The 23,431-nt window shown below is 40.2% G+C and overlaps 2 protein-coding genes across 2 annotated transcripts; both read right to left on the bottom strand.

Annotated features, from left to right (window-relative positions):
* Positions 1–5,481: 5,481 nt before the first annotated feature.
* Positions 5,482–16,276, bottom strand: LOC307117454 (PTB domain-containing engulfment adapter protein 1). The gene is made up of 9 exons (XM_079802308.1): positions 16,238–16,276; positions 15,899–15,967; positions 13,883–13,954; positions 13,693–13,788; positions 13,467–13,604; positions 11,524–11,628; positions 8,269–8,328; positions 6,293–6,377; positions 5,482–5,781 (listed from the first exon to the last, which is right to left on the bottom strand). The coding sequence occupies exons 2-9, from the start codon at positions 15,941–15,943 to the stop codon at positions 5,732–5,734; spliced, it is 651 nt and encodes a 216-aa protein (XP_079658434.1). The 5' UTR covers positions 15,944–15,967; positions 16,238–16,276; the 3' UTR covers positions 5,482–5,731.
* Positions 16,277–17,428: 1,152 nt separating this feature from the next.
* On the bottom strand, positions 17,429–22,523 carry LOC307117453 (E3 ubiquitin-protein ligase TRIM58). Its single transcript, XM_079802307.1, has 2 exons — positions 21,734–22,523; positions 17,429–20,211 (listed from the first exon to the last, which is right to left on the bottom strand). The coding sequence occupies exons 1-2, from the start codon at positions 22,472–22,474 to the stop codon at positions 19,330–19,332; spliced, it is 1,623 nt and encodes a 540-aa protein (XP_079658433.1). The 5' UTR covers positions 22,475–22,523; the 3' UTR covers positions 17,429–19,329.
* Between the last annotated feature and the right edge of the window lie 908 nt (positions 22,524–23,431).

Below are 23,431 nucleotides of genomic sequence, written 5' to 3'. Positions count from 1 at the left end.
AAACTACATTAGTGTAACTGAGTTCTTCAGTCTGATGTGTGAAACTGAGTCTGAAACATTTGAGTAGGCCTACATGTTGATTGATTTTTTTTTTTTTATGTATTTGTTTATTTATTTATTAATATTTATATACTTATTCACCGTTAAAGGTGGGTGATTTATACCAGAAGTATTTTTTAATCTGAGCAGGACAGACAGCAGTTTCACTATATTTGCAGCAATTTCTGGTATTAACACAAATGCGCATCGACTTCTGCTAGGTTTTACAGTAGCATTTTATTCTGGGGAGAGATAAAGAAGAGATAATGTTAATGTTTTTTTTTTGAGTGATCTGGTTATTTTATTTGGGTCATGTGAGTGCATGATTTTACAGCGTTGTAGCCTATCACGGCCATTTCTGTTGAAAATAATGACCAGTCATATGTTTAATTTACCAGGAATGAGAATCCATATAGATTAAAACAAGTTTTATACAGTCTCTAAAAACGCTGAATGAAGTTTAGTCAGAAGTTTTTGTTTTTCATGAGACTTTGTGATTTTCCCTATACAATTAGCCTATTTAACGAAAAAATGGCTAATGCCATCTATTGGTTATAGCGGTCATATCTTTAATTATTTCAATGTTGTTAACGTCCAAATGCTATTTTATACTCACATAAGCATACACAACAGGTGAATATAAATTAATGATTCTATACAGAATTTAAACCCAAGAAAGAAGTTTTAAATTGTGTTTAAAAAAACAATTTAAATCAACTCTTTATATCCAGGCCACAATTATTCCTTGAATGGGCTACTTCATAGAAACGCTTTCGATAGAAAGATCTCAGAGAGTCTGAAAACTGTTGAAATATGACGAAAGCATCTGGATATAGTAGCTGTTGCAGTGCTGCTCACTTTATCTAAATGCAGTTAGAGTCTAATGATCTATTTCATAACAACATTAACTATAACGCGCTTCATAAAATACCACTTCTATCAATATTCCAGAGAGGTCGACTAATGCCATAAAATCTCAAAATATGCAGTAATGTCATCAGTTTGCCAGCGAGTGTGCTTGAGATGCACTGAAATGAATGGGGTTCAATGCTGGGACTGGTCGCTCCATGACATGCTTTGCTTCCGCATTCCTCAGTTCCTATGGAAGTCTATGGGAGTGTCGTAACTCTGTTTTTTCAACGGCTCTGGGCTAAGTTAAGTGGTCTACATGTGTCTTTGTCAGGTGATGTCACAGTCGTGAGAAGCTGAGAACTGAAATGCATTATGGGTGGAGCTGCCATTGCCATTTGTAAGGTATCAATGCAGTTCTGTTGTTAGAGAGTTGTGTTTTTGATTCATTTCTTTTCAGTGATAAAATGGTACGTTCTTGTTGTGTGATAGGCTGCAATAGTAAGTCTCATGACAGAAAGGGTCAAAACCTAAACTTTCCCACTTTGTATGGCCTGGGTGCAGCGGTGCAATGCAAAAACAACACCTTTGCAAACATATCTCCGAATGTACTATAATAAAACACACTATTAGATTCACTATACATTGATTTACTTCAGTAATGTCTCACAGTTTGGTTCATGATAATGACTTGTTTTATTGGAACATTGTTTCTGTTTTATTTTGTTAGGGATGTTGGTTTGTGTAATTAATACAATAAAGAACAAAAATGCATGAAAAGGGGGCAACTTAGTATTAAATAATTAAAAATGATTTCTACTCACAGCATGTTCAAACTAAACAAGCCATCCTTAATCATTAATGAATTATACAGTTAACATGACAAGCCCACCTTTGCTGATACTACTGTGTTGGGAATGTAAATAAATAAATAAATCCTGTACCCAGCCATTGGTGAAATGTCCGTGGGCTTCAAGAGATTTATAGTTTTTAAATTGTTCACTGGTATACACAAGTTTTTGAGCCGTTTCCGCTCAACATCGTAAACTCCTCCCATCGATGCAATCCACTTCCGTTCTGGCGGGCTGGGTTTGTTTCGCTAGCTGGATCCGTTTTGCCGACAAAGCACTGATATCGCAGTTACAAAGAGGATATAACGTTAAACAATTACAACATGAAGAAAAGTGGCTCGGGAACGACGTGTGCGGTAGTAGACGTGCTCCCTCCCAGTCGTGTGTCTTAATTTGGCGTTATTATTGGAAACCATGGTAAACCGTTGCTGCATTGTGGGGTGTAACACTGCATCACATAATCGGCATGGGAAAAAGGTCGAAAATGGATTAACTTTCCACCGCTTTCCTGCTTGTATCCAAGTATCCGAGGTAACAAAGAGTCGTCGGCTCGCTTGGATCGCGGCTGTAAGACAAACTGTTACCTGGGGATATGGTGTTGGCTGATCGCGGCTTTGACATAAAGGACAGTGTGGGACTTATGTGTGCCGAGGTAAAGATCCCTGCTTTCACAAAAGGACGCTGTCAGCTGGATGCAAGAGATGTGGGGAGCACAAGAAAAAATGCCCACCTCCGAATTCATGTGGAAAGGGTGATTGGAACCGTCCGCAACAAGTACACTATTTTGTCAGATAAAGTAACGATTCACATGGTGTTGCCAAGCAAGGACGAAGACATGACATTCCTCTATAAGATTGTGTCTGTATGTTGTGCTCTGACAAACATGAGCCCTAGCGTTGTGCTGAAATAAATGTGCATTAAATACAGCCATAAGTGTCTGTTGCATCCATACCCACAATCTTCACAATAAATATACTTAAATCAGTATAATGTGCAAAAGCAAGAAGTGTCACACAATCGCAATAACCGTATGATGTGCAAAAGCAAGAAGTGTCACACAATCGCAATAACCGTATGATGTGCAAAAGCAAGAAGTGTCACACAATCGCAATAACCGTATGATGTGCAAAAGCAAGAAGTGTCACACAATCGCAATAACCGTATAATGTGTAAAAGCAAGAAGTGTCACACAATCAGATATTTTTCAGTGTTTATTTGCAAGTAGTGCAACCCGAGAACACAGAACGATGCAGAATGCTTCAAGGTAAAAGGTTAACGTTACATAGGCTTCATGATCTGCAGCTCCTGAACCCATCCATTTGTGAACTGCAAATTTCATATGAATCCAAACCGTTAATAGTTCCAATTTTGTGTTCGCTGTGTTTACACCGGCAGACGCTGCGCAAACCACTTCCGGCGGAAATGAAATGCATTTGTGTAGAGTAATGGCGCCGCCCACGATTTGGCGCGTTAACTTGTGTATATGGAGCCTAGAAATCTTGGCGCACCCTAGCGGCAGCAAATGTAATTTTTGTAAAATTTTGTAAAATGTAAAATTTGCAGCCAGGGTAGTCTAGCAACTCTCCGTTGGCTTGCGAGCTGGAAAAACCGAACTCTGGTCAGGCCAATCACAGCGTGTATAGAGTCGGTGGGCGGGCTTAACATAATGACGGCAGAGTTGCGGCGGTTCCGCGGTGCTACTTGTAAACAAAGAAGCTGGCGAACGGCGGTCTTTCCAATCGGCTTTGGCTGCGACTCTGGAAGACTTGGAGTTAAGCTTTTCTTTGAGGAAAGAACAAAGAACGGCTCTGAAGTCATTCTTAAGAAAGGAAGATGTGTTCGGAGTTTTGCCGACCGGATACGGCAAAAGTTTAATCTATCAACTAGCTCCGCTTCACCTTCTTCGCTGCTCTGATTGGTTGTAGCGCTATCCTATTGCATGCAGAGGGAATTTGAAAGACAACCGTTTATCCCGCCCCTCGGATTGAGCCCTACCAATGATGTGTTCCCAGACCCAACATCTGGATGTGGGTCTGGCTTGTCAGGCTATAGTATATGTGCTTATACCATAAACAAGATAGTTGACCATGTCGAGGTATGAGGATGGAGGTAGCAATGCAGGGTGAACGCTCCAACTTACTTCAGTCAGCTCATATGGATCTATATGTTCTGAAAAGATGACAATTTTTCCAAATAATGGACCCTATAACATCTTTATACGAGTCAGTCAGTAGCGATACCTCTAAAATGTTGCTAGCTACGGTGACATCACACACAACAAACCCACGTGACTGACTTGTTGCCTTGCTTCCTTATCAGACGATGGCTTGTAAGGCAGCGTTTGTGCATGAAGGCAACTCACGAAACTGATTTCGGACAGACTTCTATAGACAGGGTAACAGTTTAATGATCTACAGCAAAATAGAGCGAGCTTTGGTGAGAACTAAACAAATATTGAATTACTACATTAGTAATTTCTCGCTAGAAATGACATCAGAAGTGGAAGATGTTGGTCAAAAACATACATTTACACACAAACTGACTGCTAGCCACTGAAAGCGAAGGACTTCTACATTCCGATTGGTTGCCGCCGAACCGCAGTTTAAGTCCAGCTTGAAGCGGGTCGGGTATAACCTGACGTTGTCATACTCAATTCTAGTCAGAATATGAGTCTTATTCTGCTCCATTGGGCTGTGATTATGGGCCGTGTTTCAACCGATCCAGGAAAGAAAATGCCTCAATTGGATAGACCTACAACCAATCAGAGCAACGGAGCGACGCATAGTTGTCAACAGAACTCAACTGCACGCACACTGGAAGAAGTAGAAGAAGAAGAAGATGATGAGTGTAAACGATCTTTGCCGATGTTGTAAAAAAGTATTTAAGGACACACGGAGTACTCACCAACACAATCATCATTTTTGAATGAAACTGTAAAGGTGAATGCATATACGAACAAGTTCTTTTAGGATTAGAACAAATTCAACCCAAGCGCCTTTGGTGATGTGGATGATTACGTTACTGTTGATCATCTGTCCATCATCGTCTAAAGCCCGCCCTGACAATTTGATTCAGACTGAATTTCCCGAACTCAAATGTTGTGGGCGGGGCTAAATTCGTCTGGCATCCAGGCTAGGTCGAGTAGGATCGGAGGAGTCAAATTTGGTGCCGGTTTTGGGGGGTGAGTGTAATGGAGGTGCAGGTAAACCTCACTCCCCTGATCTCAAGAGGTGCACTAGTTAGCCTCCCATGCCAGAGACGCTGGTTCGAGTCCCGCTCGGAGTGGAGCAAGTAGAACCAGAGGGGTTACACTTGTCTTGCATCATTTTTAGTACTCATTCTGCAAGGCGCACACCTGTGTGGCTATAGAGGGGCTCAAATCCAAGGAATATCTCAACTACTTTGCCCTGAGCACTGACAAAATTAAAAATGTCAATTGGTCTACATGAGAAAGATCTGGTGTTGAATCTAAAATGACAGAGAAATATTTGGCCTGTTGGATTTCAGCTGCTACGGTGTTCTTAGTTTTGTCACTCATTAATGAGATGAACTCTTCTTTATATGTTCTTGTTAAAAGGGGTCAAACTCTGCAATCTGTTCAAGCAAAAACAAGATATTCCCATGGTGTGGTGTTCCTAGTTTTTCATCATGCCTTTGGAATGGAGCATGCCTCTCTCCAAAAAATATACATATAGCCCCTTTAAGGTAAACGTTTACAAGTATCACTCTGTAGCCTGTACATCAGGATTGATGATTTTAATAGTATCATGACAAAGTATGTATATTATGTACATTAATATGATTACATGTCAAATGTTTATTTTCTCCTATGTTCACAGATTCATCTTAAATATAATCTTTCTTTAATAGGATAATTATCTTGTCTTGATGTTCATATACATAATGTTGAAGTGTTTGAAGGAGCTCAGTGTAATAACATCTGCTGGAGGTGTTGGAGCCTGGAGCATTTATCTGACTTCATCTGTTTCCACTCAGAAATTCCTCTTCAAAGGACTTTCATCATCTTCTGTAAAGAATCTCACTGGAAAAAAAAGCAATCATTTTTGAAAGATTGCATATCAAGACATGTCAATACCAATACTATATGTCCTCATTTTGTACTGCCATATTAAATAATCGGTCTTTCCAAATATTCTATGGCTATTGTGAACAGCCATAAGCATGTTTATCGTTAAGGTAATGTTACCGTTCGGTATATGAAGGTCTGATGTTATTAAGAGATGATTTATTATATCGTAGATTATTTCAATATAAAGATGCAAGTACTTTAGTGAGTCAAAAAAAGCACTCTTAAATTCATCTAAGTACATGTAATATAATTTTAATACCTTTTAATTTAATTGAAATAACATGCAATCAAGTGTCCGAAAACATTGCTTTCAGTTCACATTTAATTATATTATTTTAAAGTGTATTATTTTCGTAATATGTACTTTTTTTTATAAGTAGGCCTTTTTTCCACAAGAATGCATATAGAGCTATGTGTGTGTGTGTGTGTGTGTGTGTGTGTGTTGTGAATGCTCAGCACATACCCTGTGACGAGGACTGCCCTGATCGAGATGAAATCTTATCAATATCCGACTCATTGTCATAAATGTTCTGGACTCCACTAGGGCTCTGTAAGAGAAATATCTGTGTCCTGAGAGATCACCACAGTAAGTGCTACCCATGATGAAATCAACACTGTATGCAGGATATTATAAATTGATGTGTATACAAACTATTCTTAAATCATAGTTTTCTTTTCTAGATAAGAAGGTCTCTTAAAACAATAGTTCACCCAAAATTTAGCCGAACACCAAAGGTCACTACCGTAAATCCTCTAATATAGGCCCGGGCCTTTATTTTACTCAAGCGCATCGCGGTCCAGGCCTTTATTGGAAGGAGGCCAGAATTAGAGGCAGGCCTCAATTTCTATTTGAGCAAATCAAACTACCAGTAGAATGACTAAAAATGAGATTTTGCGTCTATTTCAACCTATAAAATACTAGGTTCATTTATTGAAAACGTAAAGTTACCATAACATGGTATGCATACAGAACATTAACAACAAATACCGGTAATTCAGGCTAAATTCCAGTGTAGAAATATGGTAACAAAAACGTAGCAAACATAGGCCACCGGTAGTGCATTGTAAACACTTAACCATACACGGTGATAATTAGGTTATTGATTCATAACAAAAGGCAACAGACACCTTACCGCTCCAAAGTTTAACCATTCCTGTCTCGTTTGGTTTGAAGTTATAAAAAAAAAAATCCTCCAATTATGTTTAATCCTCGTCCTCCTCAGTTTCCTCCTCCTTTTCATCTCTCCCTGTAAACTCCTCATCACTCGCGCCAGCCTCTACAACAAGTTAATTATTGTACAGCTCCTCTTCGTCGTCCTCATGTTCCGCTGACCGCTGCGCGTCTGTTCTCATCCTCGCGCCGTAAACGTAATTAGCCAACCGAACCCGGTGACTGAAGTCTCACGTGCGAGTCAAGAGAGGTGATCAGACATCCCAACCTGAAAAAAGTCATTTCAGGGAGGTATCTCTCCTAAAATTATGTAGATCACTTTTACTATTTACATAAGCTGCTTATACTACTATTTATGTAAACTGCTTTTATTTATATTTCATTGCAACTTTAAACAGGTCTAAGGAGTTTGTTGTTTTCATGTAGCCTTGGCAACTAGCCGACCTGAAAAATATGCACATGAAATGAAACTTGTTTAACTCAACCATAACATGTTAGTTACAAACTGTAGAGCGTGCAAGATTGTCATTATGTTTATACTTTATACTTTCGTTTTTGGGGGCGAGAGATAAAACCCGAAGAGATAAAAGCCCGCCCACACTGACAATTGATTGGTTGACTTACCGAAACAAGCCAATCAGGACGCTCTCCGTCTTACATGCGCTTCATTAGGTGCACACTAGCACACACACGTAAGGTTTCTCGCTCTCTCTCCCTCTCTGCCGTGCGCGCGTGCACAGTTTGTGTCTCGCATGCGCGCTCTTGCTCGCTCGCTCTAGATTGCGGGAGAATTTTACTAATTTGCGGGCATCAGGGAGCTGCTATAAATATGCGGGAGACTTGGGATGTCTGGGTGATTGACATGACCAGTACCCTGTGGTACTTGCATGTTACTATCACATGCAAGCATAATGTTGAGGCCTGCCCAGAAAAACGTTGGTTCTAATAATAGCCCCGGCCGCTATTAGAGACCGGCCTTTATTTACCTTCGGTGACAGCGAGACCGGCCAATGTTGGAGACCCGGCCGCTAATGGAATACAGGCCAATATTAGAGGATTTACGGTATATAGGAATCTGTAAGTACTAATGTTTAACTTTGTGCGTCACAGAAAGCTGTGAGGGTGAGTAATTTATTGTCATTGTTGCCTGACTTATTCCTTTAAGCTTTTCAGCATAGGGGCTGTTATACGAGGAGACGTGTGTGCCTCTGTGTTTGTGGTTAAACATGCTTGTGTATGTGAGCCTCGTAGTCTGACACATAACCCACTTCTCCATTGGCTTGCAGTCTCCTCTTCAGCTCAGCGTTTTCTCGCTCCAGTACCTTATTCTGAACAGCAGAGGGAGATCTCAGACAGCATTCAAACAGATACTGTTCAATCAAAAACAACTTGACAAGTTTCAGTGACAAATTATGGGTGTTTTTCAAACGTAAAGCTGCATCCTAGTGCTGCCTTCGTAGTTCAGTTCTTCAGAAGCTAGAGTCCTTAAATGAGATGTTCACGACGTGAAAATACTATTAAAATATAATTTGAAAAATACGTTATATTAAAATCCTTTATGACAACCGTCTATGGTCTCTCAGTGGTTTACATTATGCACAGTTAAGCATTATGTGATTAATTTACAGCAAAACAAAAGAAAACATAATGTCTTTATGTCCAAAATCATAATATTTTTGTCTTACATTTCATTATGAAGCTCTGTATTTTCAGTCAGTTCTTTTTTCGTCAATTGGAATGTGGGTTGCTGAAGGCCGCGAAGGATACACTTGATGCATCCTTCAAAATGAGCTGAATGAAGGACGCAAAATGGAGGCTGCCTTCCAAAGATCCTTCAAATTGAGATGTAATTGGACGGAGCTTGATGACGTGGCAGCCAAGATATGCAGCCTTACTAGGATGCGGCCAGGGCCTAAAACTAACTTTTTGCCACACCTACCAATGGCCGGTGACTATATGCCAGCCATAAATATCTTTTACCAGCCATGAAACATAGATTAATCCTTATTACGCTGCATTCACACAGGGCGACGGCGTCAATGCATGACAGAAGCTTGGTGCTGATACGACTGTCATAGTGACAACAGCCAATCATATTACTTTTCTGGTGTTGCATGAGCGCAGTTGGCTAGAGTCTGCGCTAGGGTATTAGCATAAGCGATCTGATTGGCTGACGCCTGCCTTGGCACTTGAAAAGTTAAAAACCTTTCAACTTCTGCCGCGAGCAACGCCAGTCACGCGACGCAACGGAACCCACAATTGAGTTTGGCGGTGCATGACGTCACCCTTTCAAAGTAAATGAGAAGTGCTGAGAAGCAAGAACGCAGATGCCCCGTGTGAATGCAGTGGCAAAGTTACCAAAGTTATTCAGTCAGTGAGGGATTTTTCTTTGTATTTTGTTGTTCGATTAACATGAAAAACACAGGCAGCAGCAGGAATATTAGGCGGCTGTCACTTTAAGGGCTAATGCACGTATTCAATATACTGTCTGATACACACGCGTTTTCTTTCTAAACCATTTATGTTCACTTAACCCTCTGGGGTTCTTTGTGTCAAAAATGACCCGAAGCGTTTTATAATTTAAAAAAAAAAAATCGTAGGTTCATCGGAATGATTCGAAACTTGGTGACTTTATTGGTACTTGGTATATGAACACCCCCAAAAAATTGGGGAAGGATTTGAGAAGTCTAAGTGGTCATCAAAAATTGTCACACTCAGGACCTTCAGGTCAAAAATGACCCCCATAGGAAATAAATGGGAAATTGGCAAAAATATGTTTTTTTGTGCATACAATCTACAAATCAGCCAGGATGCAGAAAAAAAGGACTCAACAGTGAAGGGGTGAATCTCTAAAACATCAAGAGTGCAAAACAGACAAAAAAGCTCACACACACACACACACACACACACACACACACACTTATACACAAAAAAACATGCACACACAAATGAACGCGTGTCATTCCAAAAGCTAATTTTGGGAAATGTGTGAAATAAAAGCAATTATTCATCAATGTAAGAAATAAAGTGCAGAGCAATGAAAGCATGAGACTGTAAGCCATCACGGTTGCAAAATAGACACACAAACACACATAGGGAAATATGAGACTGGTGAAACTGTAAAAGAGAATAGTGAAAATATGTTAAATAAAATCAATGAATCAAATAAAACAATGGATAACAAAATGCTTTCCATTTGTTCTCTTTCTAATGCAATGTTCAGGTTTGACTGTATTATAAAGTAAAACTGGCACTTCAAATTACCATTTAAACCAACCAAACAAACAAAAAAATTGACAAAAATATAGTCTTTGAGAATCTGTTATTATATATTAAAATCAACAACTTGAAAAAAATTGGCAAATAGCAAAAATCACTAGAATTCACAAGCCTTTCTACAGAGAGCTGTAAATCCAATATAGTGGTAAAAATGTGCTATTGCGTGATAAAAATGCTCAATGTGTCCACCAGATGGCACCGATCTCATTCAAAAGAAACAATATTGTTGAACAAAAATATATTTCATTGATTTTACTAAAAAAATTTTTATCTTAATCCCTTCATCAAAATCATTTTTGACCCGAAAGTCCTAAGTGTGACCCATAAATGAAGAACCCCAGAGGGTTAAGACATAACTGACCACGTTTACGAGGCTACTTGCCAAGAAGGGCATTTTGACAGTTTTGTTTGAAAAAATTTGCTCAAGCGCAAGAAGACGTGAAAGAGAGCTCAGTTCTCGCTCGCTTTGGATGTTTGCGCACACAAAACTTCCCAGATAGTAATGAATTTAGTTTCCTTTTGTGTCTTTGTGCGCTTGACTATTATTGGCAAGGCTTAAACTTTTGTGACGATGCAGAACTCATCCCAGTCATTCAGGTTTGTTCACGTTCATGTCAGTATTGCATTATTAGAATTCATAAAAATGTTACTAGCCAACTGGTGATCGACACTGTTTCATACACTCACCAACACTGATTTTACTCGCATTTGCCACTTGGCAAGTGTTAATTTTAGGCTTTGGATGCAGCCTTTCGATTGAGAAGCACCCAATGTGCGACTAGTAAGCTGAAGTTTGAAGACTTTTTAACGTTTTATGATAAGTAAACTTGCAGATACAAGATAATGGGTTATGCCATTAAATGTATCACACCTCACCAAAAAAGTGTCTGGATTTTTTTTAGTGCCTTGTTTAAATTATTGCTGGCCTACACTCTAAAAAATGCTGGGTTAAAAACAACCCAAGTTGGGTTGAAAATGGACTAACCCAGCAATTGGGTTGTTTTAACCAGTTAATGTGTTGTTTTAACCCAGCAATTGGGTTGTTTTAACCAGTTAATGTGTTGTTTTAACCCAGTGAATGGGTTGTTTTAACCCAGCGGTTGGGTTAAATGTTTGCTTAAAACAACCCAATCGCTGGGTTAGTCCAATTGCAACCCAATTTTGGTTGTTTTTAACCCAGCATTTTTTAGAGTGTATACTGTGTTTTTCTGTGAAGTGATCTGTATGTTGACTGGTCACCATACCTTGTGTCTCAGGGCCTCCACCACCATGTCTCGATCACCCTGTAGTCCTTCATTCTGCTTATACATGCGGAAGGAGTCGCCAATGATGGACACCAGCAGATGGGACTGGGAAAGAGGAAAAAACAGCACAGAGAATCTAAAAATCAACTTGAAAAGAATTGCTGGTAAGATTTATAATTAGTCAATGGCAGATTTTCAAGATTTAATCATTTATTAGTATAAATGAGTCATTTAATTTAAAAATAAATGTAAAAACGAAATTCTTATTAAAATGTAGTGGCGTTTATAAAGTCAAAAAATAGATAGCATACCTAATGTAAGGCTGATATAAAAAAAAAAACTAAGATTAAATAGGCATTATCTTCGCATTAAATGATCTTAATTAATTGCATAAAATTGTGAAGGGGAAGAAGAAATTGGTCCGATGATTATTAAGACCAGAGATACAGTAGTTTTGGCCGGACCATTAAAAAAAAACTGCCGTCAGTCAGGTTTTCTTATGTTTGTGAAAAAAGTCTCTTCTGCTCACCAAGGCTGCATTTTTGTTTGTAAAAAAAAAACGTCAAAAAAAAAAAAACAGTAATAATGTGAAATATTATTACAATGTAAAATAGCTGTTTTCTATATTGTAAAATGTTATTTATTCCTGTGATCAAAGCTGAATTTTGAATATGATGATTTTAGGGCTGCCATTGACGACTTATTTTTAATCAGAGCAGAGTAGACCAATCACAACAGACTGGGCCATCTGACCAATCAGAGCAAAGTAGACCAATCACAACAGACTGGGCCATCTGACCAATCAGAGCAGAGTAGACCAATCACAACAGACTGGGCCATCTGACCAATCAGAGCAGAGTAGACCAATCACAACAGACTGGGCCATCTGACCAATCAGAGCAGAGTAGACCAATCACAACAGACTGGGCCATCTGACCAATCAGAGCAGAGAAGACCAATCACAACAGACTGGGCCATCTGACCAATCAGAGCAGAGTAGACCAATCACAACAGACTGGGCCATCTGACCAATCAGAGCAGAGTAGGCAAATCACAACAGACTGGGCCATCTGACCAATCAGAGCAAAGTAGGCAAATCACAACAGACTGGGCCATCTGACCAATCAGAGCAGAGTAGGCAAATCACAACAGACTGGGCCATCTGACCAATCAGAGCAGAGTGGCTCACAGAAAGGAGGGATTTAGAGAGACTGATTCATCCGATGAGTCGTTGAACAATGTGGTGATGTGCCGTGTATATCATGAGAACATGACCTTTGATGCATGTGAACCTGTTTTAGGAGACCTCCAAAACTAAACTAGGAAACTTTAAAATAGCATAATAGGGGCACTTTAAAAAAAATCATTCTGACCCCAATCTTTTGAACAGTATTGTAGGAACATGAATGTAAATCCTGGCTTTCAATTATTAGAGCTAACAGCTTAAAGGGATAGTTCACCCAAAAAATGAACATTCTGTCATCATTTACTCACCCTCAAGTTGTTCCAAACCTGTATACATTTCTTTGTTCTGCTGAATACAATTTTTGTCATTATATTCCTTTGTGTTCAGCAAAACAAAGAAACTCATACAGGTTTGGAACAACTTTTTGTTTGGAGGGTGAGTTAATGATGACTGTACAAGTCATGTATAACTTACGTTTATTACTCAACATGTTGGTGAAATATAATCTTGATGGACCGATTTAGAGATTTACAGTCTCTCCCTGCTCAAGTAGATGGAGCTGTGTGCCTATTTCCTACATATAAATATCTATCCTGGGATGTTGTTTAAAACAATTCAAGTGGCTACCATAGACTCCCATTCATAGGGGGCATAATAAGAAGAAGGCTTTAAAAACTACACAATTTTGCTGCTTATTCTAGTAAATAGTGAACCAAATGCATCATGCGTCAATGCATTTAAAATTCCCAGAACTCACAAACTTCTTGCTCTGGAAGATGTAGCAGTGGTACATGTCTGCCGCTGGGTGTTTGGCCACGAAGCCCAGTATTTTGGGCTGAGACGGATGGACTGCACAGAATGAAACCGAGGGCAGAGCGCAGGTGTACAGCATGAACTGAGAAAAGAAGGGAGAGACAGTGAACGAGGGTGTTGTACACATGTGAATCACCACCTGAGCTTGAGTTCATAGTCCTCAGTCACACCTTGGTTTTATGCTCTAGAATGTCAATGGCAGTTCTGGTCAGAAACAGATGCACTTTATTTTTCTTCATTTTCTCACCCATCTCTATGGTAGGATCCTATAAGAGAAGGAAAGTCATAATAATAGGGCTCAGGATCAAGTCACATAATACAGTAGTGGCTACAGTAGAGTGACATTTATGGTTTTATCACCTTCAGGGCTTCTACTGCATCTGTCAGAATCTGCATCCCACCCGGACGGACCACCTGGATACGACCCAAAAACTACACACAATCCCCATACCCCATACGTGAGTGGTTGCATTAAAACATTAGGTAATACTTTAGTTTAAGGTCCAATTCTCACTATTAACTAGCTGCTTATCATCATGCATATTTCTAGGATATGACTGTTTATTACTTATAAAGGACATATTAATGCCTTATTCTGCATGACCATATTTACTATTAATAAGCAGTAATTAGGAGTTTATTGAGGCAAAAGTCATGGTTAAAGGTAGCCTGACGTCGTCATACTCAATTCTAGTCAGAATATGAGTCTGATACTGCTCCGTTGGGCTGTGATTATGGGGCGTGTTTCAACCGAACCAGGAAAGACCTCAATTGGATAGACCTACAACCAATCAGAGCAATGGAGCGACGCACAGTTGTCAACAGAACTTAACTGCACTCACGCTGGAAGAAGCAACGCATAACGTTAGTTGTCAAATGTCAACAGAACTCAACTACTCTGTGTTGCCAAGTCCGCGGGTTGAAGTGACCCCAATTATGTGATATACAGACCCAGGAATGCGAATTTTAGCAGGCAGCCCTGCCAAAATAACACATATTTTACCCCCCAAATGCCATTTTTTTTCCTGGAGAACCCCCCCGGAAAGCTATTGGGCTTGTTTTTGGCTAGTTTTGAGTAGCAATTGGGCAGGTTTTGTTGTAAAAACTTGGCAACCCTGTCTGCACGCACGCTGGAATAAGTAAGGTTAGAAGAAAAAAGATGAGTGTAAACGATCTTTGCCGGTGTTGTAAAAAAATTATTTAAGGATACACAGAGTACTTACCAACACGATCATCATTTCTGAGAGAAATAGAAAAGGTGAATGCATATACGAACAAGTTCTCCATTTAGGATTAGAACAAATTCAACCCAAGCGCTCTTTGAAGACGTGAATGCACGTTACTGTTTATCATCTGTCCATCATCGTCTAAAGCCCGCCCTGACAATTTCATTGGTCAGAACAGTTTCTGTTCGGGCATAATTACTCCTCTACGGATCAAGTCCAGACCGAACTGCCCGAGCTCAAATGTTGTGGGCGGGGCTAAGTTCGGCTGGCATCCAGGCTAGGTTAAAGGTGCACTATGTAACTTTTCCGTCCACTAGAGGTCGCCTGTTCAAAACAAAGACGTAGTTTGATAACGCCAAGAGCGCAGAATCTTGGGACATGTGGTCTTCACCCCACAGCCGGTGGAAAAGAATCGGGATAGGATTCGGGCAGAAATCATGTTAATGGATGCGATTATCAACATTACTTTAGTATGAAGCAGAGCAGGACCGAGTGTTGTGGAGCTGAGCAAGGCCGCTCGAGCGATTATTAATAAGAAAAGGGGAACACGCGCCTTGCAAGCAGCAGGACTTTTATTATGCCACAGTCTCCGGCGGGACTTTTATTATGGCGTAGTTGCTGACGCCACTTCCGCTCTTCCGGTCATGAGTATGAGGTAACGCAACTCTGTTTATCATATTAGATATATCTGAGTGTGTTGAAAATGATGTTATGACGTTACTCTGTGTGTTTGCTCAGCGGCTGCTAGGACACTTGTTCACACTGCAGTGAGAGTAAAGCGTTTCCAGAATATAAATAAAACCAGAAACCGAGGGGAACGCTGATATGACGCCATCGACAGGCGACTCCCTCACACGTCCCGGTTTGTTGGTTAAAATAGCAATTTCTCACGATTTACAAATAGTTGGAAACATTTTGGATATTGTAAGTACTCAACTGAACAAAATATATAACACTGGCCTAGTGGTTTTTGGATATTTTACTGAAATTTTTTTACATAGTGCAACTTTAATGGTTAGTTAATAGTGAGAATCGGACCCTACTCTATAGTGTGACCAAACATTATTATTATTTAGTATTATTTAGTACACAAATGCAACAAAATGATTGACTAAATCCATGACAAGGAGATGCTTTAACTGATACTCACTTTAACTGTGAAGAATATTTCACTATCGTCATCTATGTCACTCATTTTCACTTCTTTACTGTCTGTCGTCTGTTTAAAAACGACAAAATACACAGTGTAGTAAAAATATATTTCAAACATTTTATTTAAACAATGGCATATGGTGGCCTGAAAATATTTGGACACTTCTGGCACACTTTAATAAGGCTTAACATTTCATTACACAATATCAGTGACATTAGTGAACAAATGCTTTTCTCAGAACTAACGTCCCATTTATCAGTATATCAGGGCACGGAAAACACTACATATGCAAACTTGTACATTTTGGTACGCATGAGAAACTGTAAATGCACTTACGTTTAAAGGGGGAACTTTGTATCGCTGAGATGATGTCTGTCCTCTTCCGCGGTCTTTCAGGGTTAAAGTCGTGTGATGTTAATGGTTAACTATAAAACTTATTTTCTTTATGGCACATCAGGCCTGATAACAGCTATTACCATCTGTCGTGTGTCATAGCTGTTTATGAACATGAGATTTAGCCATACGGAGAAGTTGTTCACGTGAGAATAACTGAAATATTATTTTATTTAGAGTGTCAAGAACAAAAAGTTGGCTCAGTAACACTTTATTTTAGGGTTCAATTCTCGCTATTAACTAGTTGCTTATTAGCATATTGCTAGGATATTGGCTGTTTATTACTTATAAAGCACATGTTAACCTCTTAAGCTCTGGGACCATTTTTGGGATTTCCGCCTGGATTTGGCCTACCCAAATTGAAAAGCTTCCCATACCCACAGTGGTCTAATTTTGGTGTAATTTTAAAGGAAACCCTTTGAAGCTTCATAAACCACTGCTAAAAGTGATAAACATGCAAGTATATGTTGTCTAAGCTGTAATAACCCCCCCCCCCCCCACATCATGTATGCAAGATTTATACAATTGAACCCCCCCCCCCCCCCCATACCAATATACAGTAGTATAAATGCAATATCCCTGTGATTGTGATTTTAATTATTTTTTTCCAGTGTTTGCTGACATATGCTGGAAACAACCAAAACTTTCTGCAGACAGAAATGACATAACAAAGGTAATATTCTTCCATTCAGATTCATTCGAATAAATCTTGCACACATGATCCAGACAAAAATCTTTTTCCAGTATTTTCTGGAATCTAGTGGAAAACTAGCCCAAACTATCTGCAGGGTGCTAGAGCACACAGGGCCTGAGTTACACACTTTCAAAAATGAATTTATAACTAAAAAAATCATATTTTGGGGGGTTATTACTGCACAGACAACATATATTTACATTTGATCACTTTCAGCAGTGGTTTATGTAACTTCAAAGGGTTTCCTGTAAAATTACACCTACATTTTAGAGACCACTGTATGTGGGTATGGGAAGTGAATATGTGTTCCCCATACTAAAGTGTTACCGTTTGCTCTAACCAGTAGATGGTGCTGTTGTAAATAATATAATGCCATACTGTAAACAACAACAACAACAAAATAAATGAAAAATAAACTAAATTAATAAGTCAAAGCCATTCAAGTGATGTAAAATGTATTCAACTAAAACTATTACACAATGTAAATGATTGGGTCCAGTGAAATGGTTTCACAAAAAAGAAAAGAAAAAAAAATGGTTTGGCAGAACAAATGACTTTAAATAATCATAAATGTCTAACAGTAAAGGCGCAATCATCCTGCAATGAGTCTAAATATATCGAGCACATACATAACACATGTGCATCCTGTATCTTCAGTGCTTTACCAATGTCTAGATGGGGCATACCCTCCACATACTGTATATTACGATTTCCAGTCAAATTTATTTCGAGAAAAATGCAGAGAGACTATGTTTATGGGAAATCGTGTCAGTAGTGTAATGAGGAAGGTGTGAACAAGTATTTCTGGTTTTACAGAACAATGATACATACAGACCATACATAAAGAACTTTGCTGCAGGCATTTTAGTATATTTAATAAAACTTAATCTAACCTGGAAATTTTGAAGAATGCTATTCTGTAGCGTGTGTGTAAATGCACTCGTGTACACGCATAGCTCGCATTCTGGGCGTCGTTCCTGTCACTGCATATTCCCATTAGTTTAAGTGAAACTTCAAGCCGAGATGTTATCAAACTCACTGGTAATAGTCTTGCTCTGTTTCTTTAAGAGCATCTGAAATGTATTGTTTGTCTTTTTTCAATTTACATTTTAAATTATACCAAGGCTATTCTTTTCAGACATGTTTAGGCATAATAATGCATAAAGAATCATAAAAGGACAAAGAGAATGAAGCCGGATTGTTGCATAAAGTGAAAAAGAAAGCGTGCTCAAACTCCACTCAAAAGAGTTATCCATGAATCTTCTGAGGTCGAGTGGAGCCCAAACGCAGGGTACACTGTGTGCTTGAACACGGCACTGAATGTATGAAGATACTGCTTTCGGCCTCCTTGACCTGAGCTGCGGAATGCAATAGTTCCTCTTGTGTACACGCATGGCTTGCATTCTGGGTGTCGTTCCTGTCACTACATATTCACATTAGTTTAAGTGAAACTACAAGCCGAGATGTTATCAAACTCACTGGTAATAGTCTTGCTTTCTTTCTTTAAGAGCATCCACAGAGATGGAAAGAGATAAAACACACTTGTCTATAGTGTTACTTTATTTACAATCTCTTTTCTTTAAAGACTCCTATTTCAGGCCAAAGAAACTAGATTTCTGGGTAATATTCAAACAAAACTCATTCAGTTTCTTCTGTTTTCAGCAGTATTTATAACTGCTGTTCAAACCTTGTATACATAGCTTAAAATATGTAAAATTTGTAATTATGGGCCCTATTTTAACGATCTGAGCGCGTGGTCTGAAGCGCATGGCGCAGGTGCACTTAGGGTGTGTCCGAATCCACTTTTGCTAGTTTAACGATGGAAAAAATTGTCTGTGCTCCAGACGCATGGTCCAAAAGGGTTGTGCCTAGTCTTTTAATGAGTCATGGGTGTGTTTTGGGCATAATGTGCAATAAACCAATCAGAGTCTCGTTTCCCATTACCCTTTAAAAGCCAGTTGCGCTCGCACCATGGCTATTTACATGGCGGGATTTGTGAGCAGAAAGACTGAACGCTTCTCCAGAGAGGAATCCTTTTATTTTTAATATTTTAAAAATTGTGTTGGGTGTATGATAGCGATCTATGTCTGCTTTGCTCTTGTATATTTAGCTGTTGTTCGTGAAGCATCTTGCCCAATCAAACTGATGGGGTCACATGCCTCCTTGAATGTTCAAGCCACGTCCCAAAAATGTCTTGCTTGATTATTGTATGTTTTTTTTTTTAATTTACATTTTAAATTATACCAAGGCTATTCTTTTAGGCATAGTAATGCATAAAGAATCATAAAAGGACAAAGAAAATGAAGCCGGATTGTTACATAAAGTGAAAAAGAAAGCGTGCTCAAACTCCACTCAAAAGAGTTATCCATGAATCTTCTGAGGTCGAGTGGAGCCCAAACGCAGGGTACACTGTGTCCTTGAACGCGGCACTGAATGTATGAAGATGCTGCTTTCGGCCTCCTTGACCTGAGCTGTGGAATGCAATAGTTCCTCCTTCGTAATCCAGGGTCGCTTCGACCTTCTTTGGCGGCACGACCAGCCCGTCACCTACAGCCACATTAGCCGAGTCATGGCACGCTGTCAGCTTCTTGCTTTTCCACTGCAACCTCCAAGAGCTGGTGTTATGCCCCATCCTGCTGTGGTCACCTTTACGTGGGATGCTTTTATAGCACAGTCCCACAGACCACGCGCACCCAGGGCCGATCTCCACCGCCCACATGTGGATTCCTGTGGAGAAACCCTGCGTGCACATGACCTGACTGGCCGAGGAGAAGCGCTCGCTCAGATCTCCAGCACTACCGCTCTTAAGTCCAGCACACTGCTTGACTGTTTTGAGATCGGCGGACAGCAGAAGGCTGGGATGGGCCGTGGCTGGGTTGAAGGTCAGGTCTAGAGGGTTCATTATGCCATGGAGGCACTCCAACAGAAGACTCATCTCGGCGTGGAAGGCGTCTGTACGTAGGACCGTGCGGAGCTGCTTGGCATCGGAGGACTCTTGGGGAGGCAGACCAGGAATGGTGACGTTAGCTGCCTGGCGGACCCTTGCTTCAACGGTGAGGTAGTTCTGGATGAAGAGAAACTCTGAGGATTGGTCGAGAACCTCACTGGTGCACTGCTGGGCTTCCCGCAGCTGGTGTACACAACCCTCCAAATCGCATAGATTGGCCTGCCAGCTTTTGTCCCGTGAATGAAGCGTGTCGTCCATCATGGTGCTCATACGACTCTTAAAACATCACATATAAACAGCGTTAAAGGGATAGTTCACCTAAAAATGTCAATTATCCCATGATTTACTCACCCTCAAGCCATCGTAGGTGTATATGACATTCTTCTTTCAGACGAATACAATCAGAGTTATGTTAATAAATATCCTGGCTCTTCCAAGCTTTATAATGGGAGTGAATGGCGGTCCTGATTTTGAAATCCAAAAAAGTGCATCCATCCATCATAAAAGTGCTCCAGGGGTTTAATAAAGGCCTTCTGAAGCGAACCGATGGGTTTGTGTAAGAAAAATATCCATATTTAACACATTAAAAAGTAAAATCACTGGCTTCCGGCGGACAGCCTACGCAATTCAACTTTAGTTGAAATGAGTAACTCCTGAAACAATGTAGGAGTGGTGTAAGCTTTGACGCCTCTCGCGGTTCAAACAAATAGGGCTGGGCAACAAACTCAAACTCCTTTTCTCATTTTAGACTTCTAATACGTGACAGGTGTTTTGTCACGTATTAGAATCGACTTGCTCTATCTTCTGCGTTCATCAATACGTCATGCGTCAGGTCAGGGGTTACTCTTTCGGCGTAAATCTTTGCGTACGGCCGTCTGTCGGAAGCTAGTTATTTTAGTTTAGAAAGTTTTAAATATGGATATTTTTTGCACACAAATGCTTGGCTTCGCTTCAGAAGGTCTTTATTAACCCCCCATAGCCGGGTGGAGCACAGTTGGAAATACCAAGGGTTCACTCAAAGCAAGGAGAGTCTGCTTTTAGCTATTATGCCAGCCGTAGCTGGAACCAGCTTCCTGAACAGATCAGATGTGCTCCAACAGTAGCCACTTTCAAATCCAGACTCAAAACACATCTGTTTAGCTGTGCATTTACTGAATGAGCACTGTGCCACTGCACGTGCTTTGTCCGAACTGCTTGCATTTTAATTTATATGTTTAAATTTAACCCTGTTTTTATTTTTAGTTTTAATTATACTCTTTATTTTTTATCTTTCAATATTTTCTTTATTTTTTATTTCTTTTCATTCCTATTATAACTGTTTTAATTATCTTACGAATATTTTTATTTCATTTCTGTGTAAAGCACTTTGTATTGCCACTGTGTATGAAATGTGCTATACAAATAAACTTGCCTTGCCTTGCCTTTTATGGTGGATGGATGCATTTTTTTGGACTTCAAAATCAGGACTGCCATTCACTCCCATTATAAAGCTTGGAAGGACAATGATATTTTTTTTTTATCTCCAATTGTATTCGTCTGAAAGAAGAAAGTCATATACACCTAGGATGACTTGAGGGTGAGTAAATCATGGGGTAATTTAAATTTTAGGGTGAACTATTCCAGAAATGTGCTTTACCGCAACATGACTGTATGGCATCAGCACTGGTCTAGATCTGTTGCTTTCTACATAAGTCATGGTGACATTTATTTGGCATTGCTACTAAAACCAGAAGAGACCACATCATGCACATTTTGTCAAAAGTGGCATGATTTTTGCCTTTCTTTTTATAATTCTTACCTTGTATGTACTTATAAGTGAAGTCATGTTGTCCAGCAGTATGTTTGCCCTGGCCACCAGTTTATCTTCGGCCTTGTCCGTAGGTCCTTCGCTGGTGCTTTTCAGCAGAGCTTCTGTCATCTGTAGCTTGTCAGACACAGCCTTCCCCAGTTCTTCAAGAATTCTTGTCATCTCCCCCTTCGCCACCTCGAACGTCTGCACCTCGTGGTGCTGGTGAGTGCCCTCAATCAAGCACTCGGAGCAGAGGAACAGCCGCTCCTGCGTGCACAGGTACTCCGTGACCTTCAAGTGCACCGGGCACCGCTTCCCATCCCGTTCTGCGGGCACCTCCACTAAGACGTGTAGCGATCGGTGTCGAGCCTCGTGTCTCTTGAGATGGCCGGGACACAATGACATTTCACAGCGTGTGCAGAATTTCACCGCAGCCACTGGATCATCCAGGCACTGGTCGCATGGCACCGGGCCTCCTCTCAGTCCACCGCCTGTTGTGGCTGCCAGGAACCCATCCACGATACCGCTGAGCTTGAAGTTCTTCGGAAGCGTCTCCGGGCTGCCGTACTCTTCCCTGCACTCCGGACAATGTTTCTGGGACTTGGGATCTTCTGCGTGAGCAGCATTTTGTATACAACCCAGGCAGTAGTTGTGTCCACAAGGAAGGGTTACAGGATCCCGGTACAGCTGCAAACAGATTGGACAGCTCAACTCCAAAGCAAGACGCTCCTCAGGTTTACTTTGAGACATGTCTACAGGTTCTTAGCGAAAGCACTTCTGTGTGTTCACTTCGAGAACTGAGGGAAATCAGAGCGGTTACTGGTATAGCCTGTTCTGAGCCTGCACTGCAACATTCCTGGTACAGGCGACATTGCCGGGAAATGCAATCGTTTCTACCAGCAACATGCTTTATAGCAACTGGCAAGATGTTTATGGGTGAAACAACAACCTCTAATGGAAAAATTAAAATGGATAAATGAAGCTGTGCAAGTATCCGTGCATGTAGATTGGAAACGAGGAAACCAGAGGAACAAAATAAAAAAGAAAGCAACGTTTTACAAAGAACATGTGCCATGCTTCATGTTTATGGTAAACACTGATTCCTCCGTGTGAGGCTCCTTTTGTGCCACATCTGAAAACCTTGAGAGTGCTTCATCCTGTTGCGCAAACCAGAAAAGTTTGGTACTTTGACAGTCACACTATGGCCCCTATGAGAGGGAATCGACTTCAAATGCTTTTGATTGTGCTGAAATAGATTAGGTAAAGAAATTAGATTCAGAGGAGCATAATGCTTCACTTTCAGCCAAATGTATATCTTGTATTCATCACAGATTGTATTGTGAAGATAAATAAATACTTGTGTTCATGACATATGGGCTTTTTAAACGATCCCAATCAGTCCTGTCAGAGCACGAGAAACAACTAAAGTTGGCAAGTGTCGAATGTAAGTGCATTACATGTCTACAGCAAACCTCAAGATGAGTCAGACAACTGAAGCTCACTCCCATCTGTAGGATATATCAAATCCACCGGACGTCTAGCTGTCATTTGATTTGTGGGAGACGTCCAGGTGTTGTGATCAAATAGCAAAATCCTCTCACTGTTGTCATCTTGTGAGATTCAAAAGAATGTGAAATTGCTGAAGGGAAGATATGTACAAAAGCAGAACGATCATAGCAAGGATAACAATGCAGATTTGCCCATGCA

The sequence above is a fragment of the Gobio gobio genome (genome assembly GCF_949357685.1).
Source record: "Gobio gobio genome assembly, chromosome: 21".
NCBI classification, from domain to species: domain Eukaryota; kingdom Metazoa; phylum Chordata; class Actinopteri; order Cypriniformes; family Gobionidae; genus Gobio; species Gobio gobio.
The sequence above is the reverse complement of the archived record's forward strand: the minus strand, read 5'-3'. Positions and strand labels throughout refer to the sequence as shown.

Bases quoted from the DNA above. Each gene is read 5' to 3' on its own strand.
- LOC307117454 (XM_079802308.1), bottom strand. From the start codon at position 15,943: ATGAGTGACATAGATGACGATAGTGAAATATTCTTCACAGTTAAA. The intron at 6,378-8,268 runs GTGGGTTATGTG...TTTCTCTTACAG, and splicing joins GACTGCAAGCCAATGGAGAA to AGCCCTAGTGGAGTCCAGAA. The intron at 5,782-6,292 runs GTATGTGCTGAG...TTTTTTTTCCAG, and splicing joins AGGGCAGTCCTCGTCACAGG to TGAGATTCTTTACAGAAGAT.
- LOC307117453 (XM_079802307.1), bottom strand. From the start codon at position 22,474: ATGTCTCAAAGTAAACCTGAGGAGCGTCTTGCTTTGGAGTTGAGCTGT. The intron at 20,212-21,733 runs GTAAGAATTATA...TGATGTTTTAAG, and splicing joins CACTTATAAGTACATACAAG to AGTCGTATGAGCACCATGAT.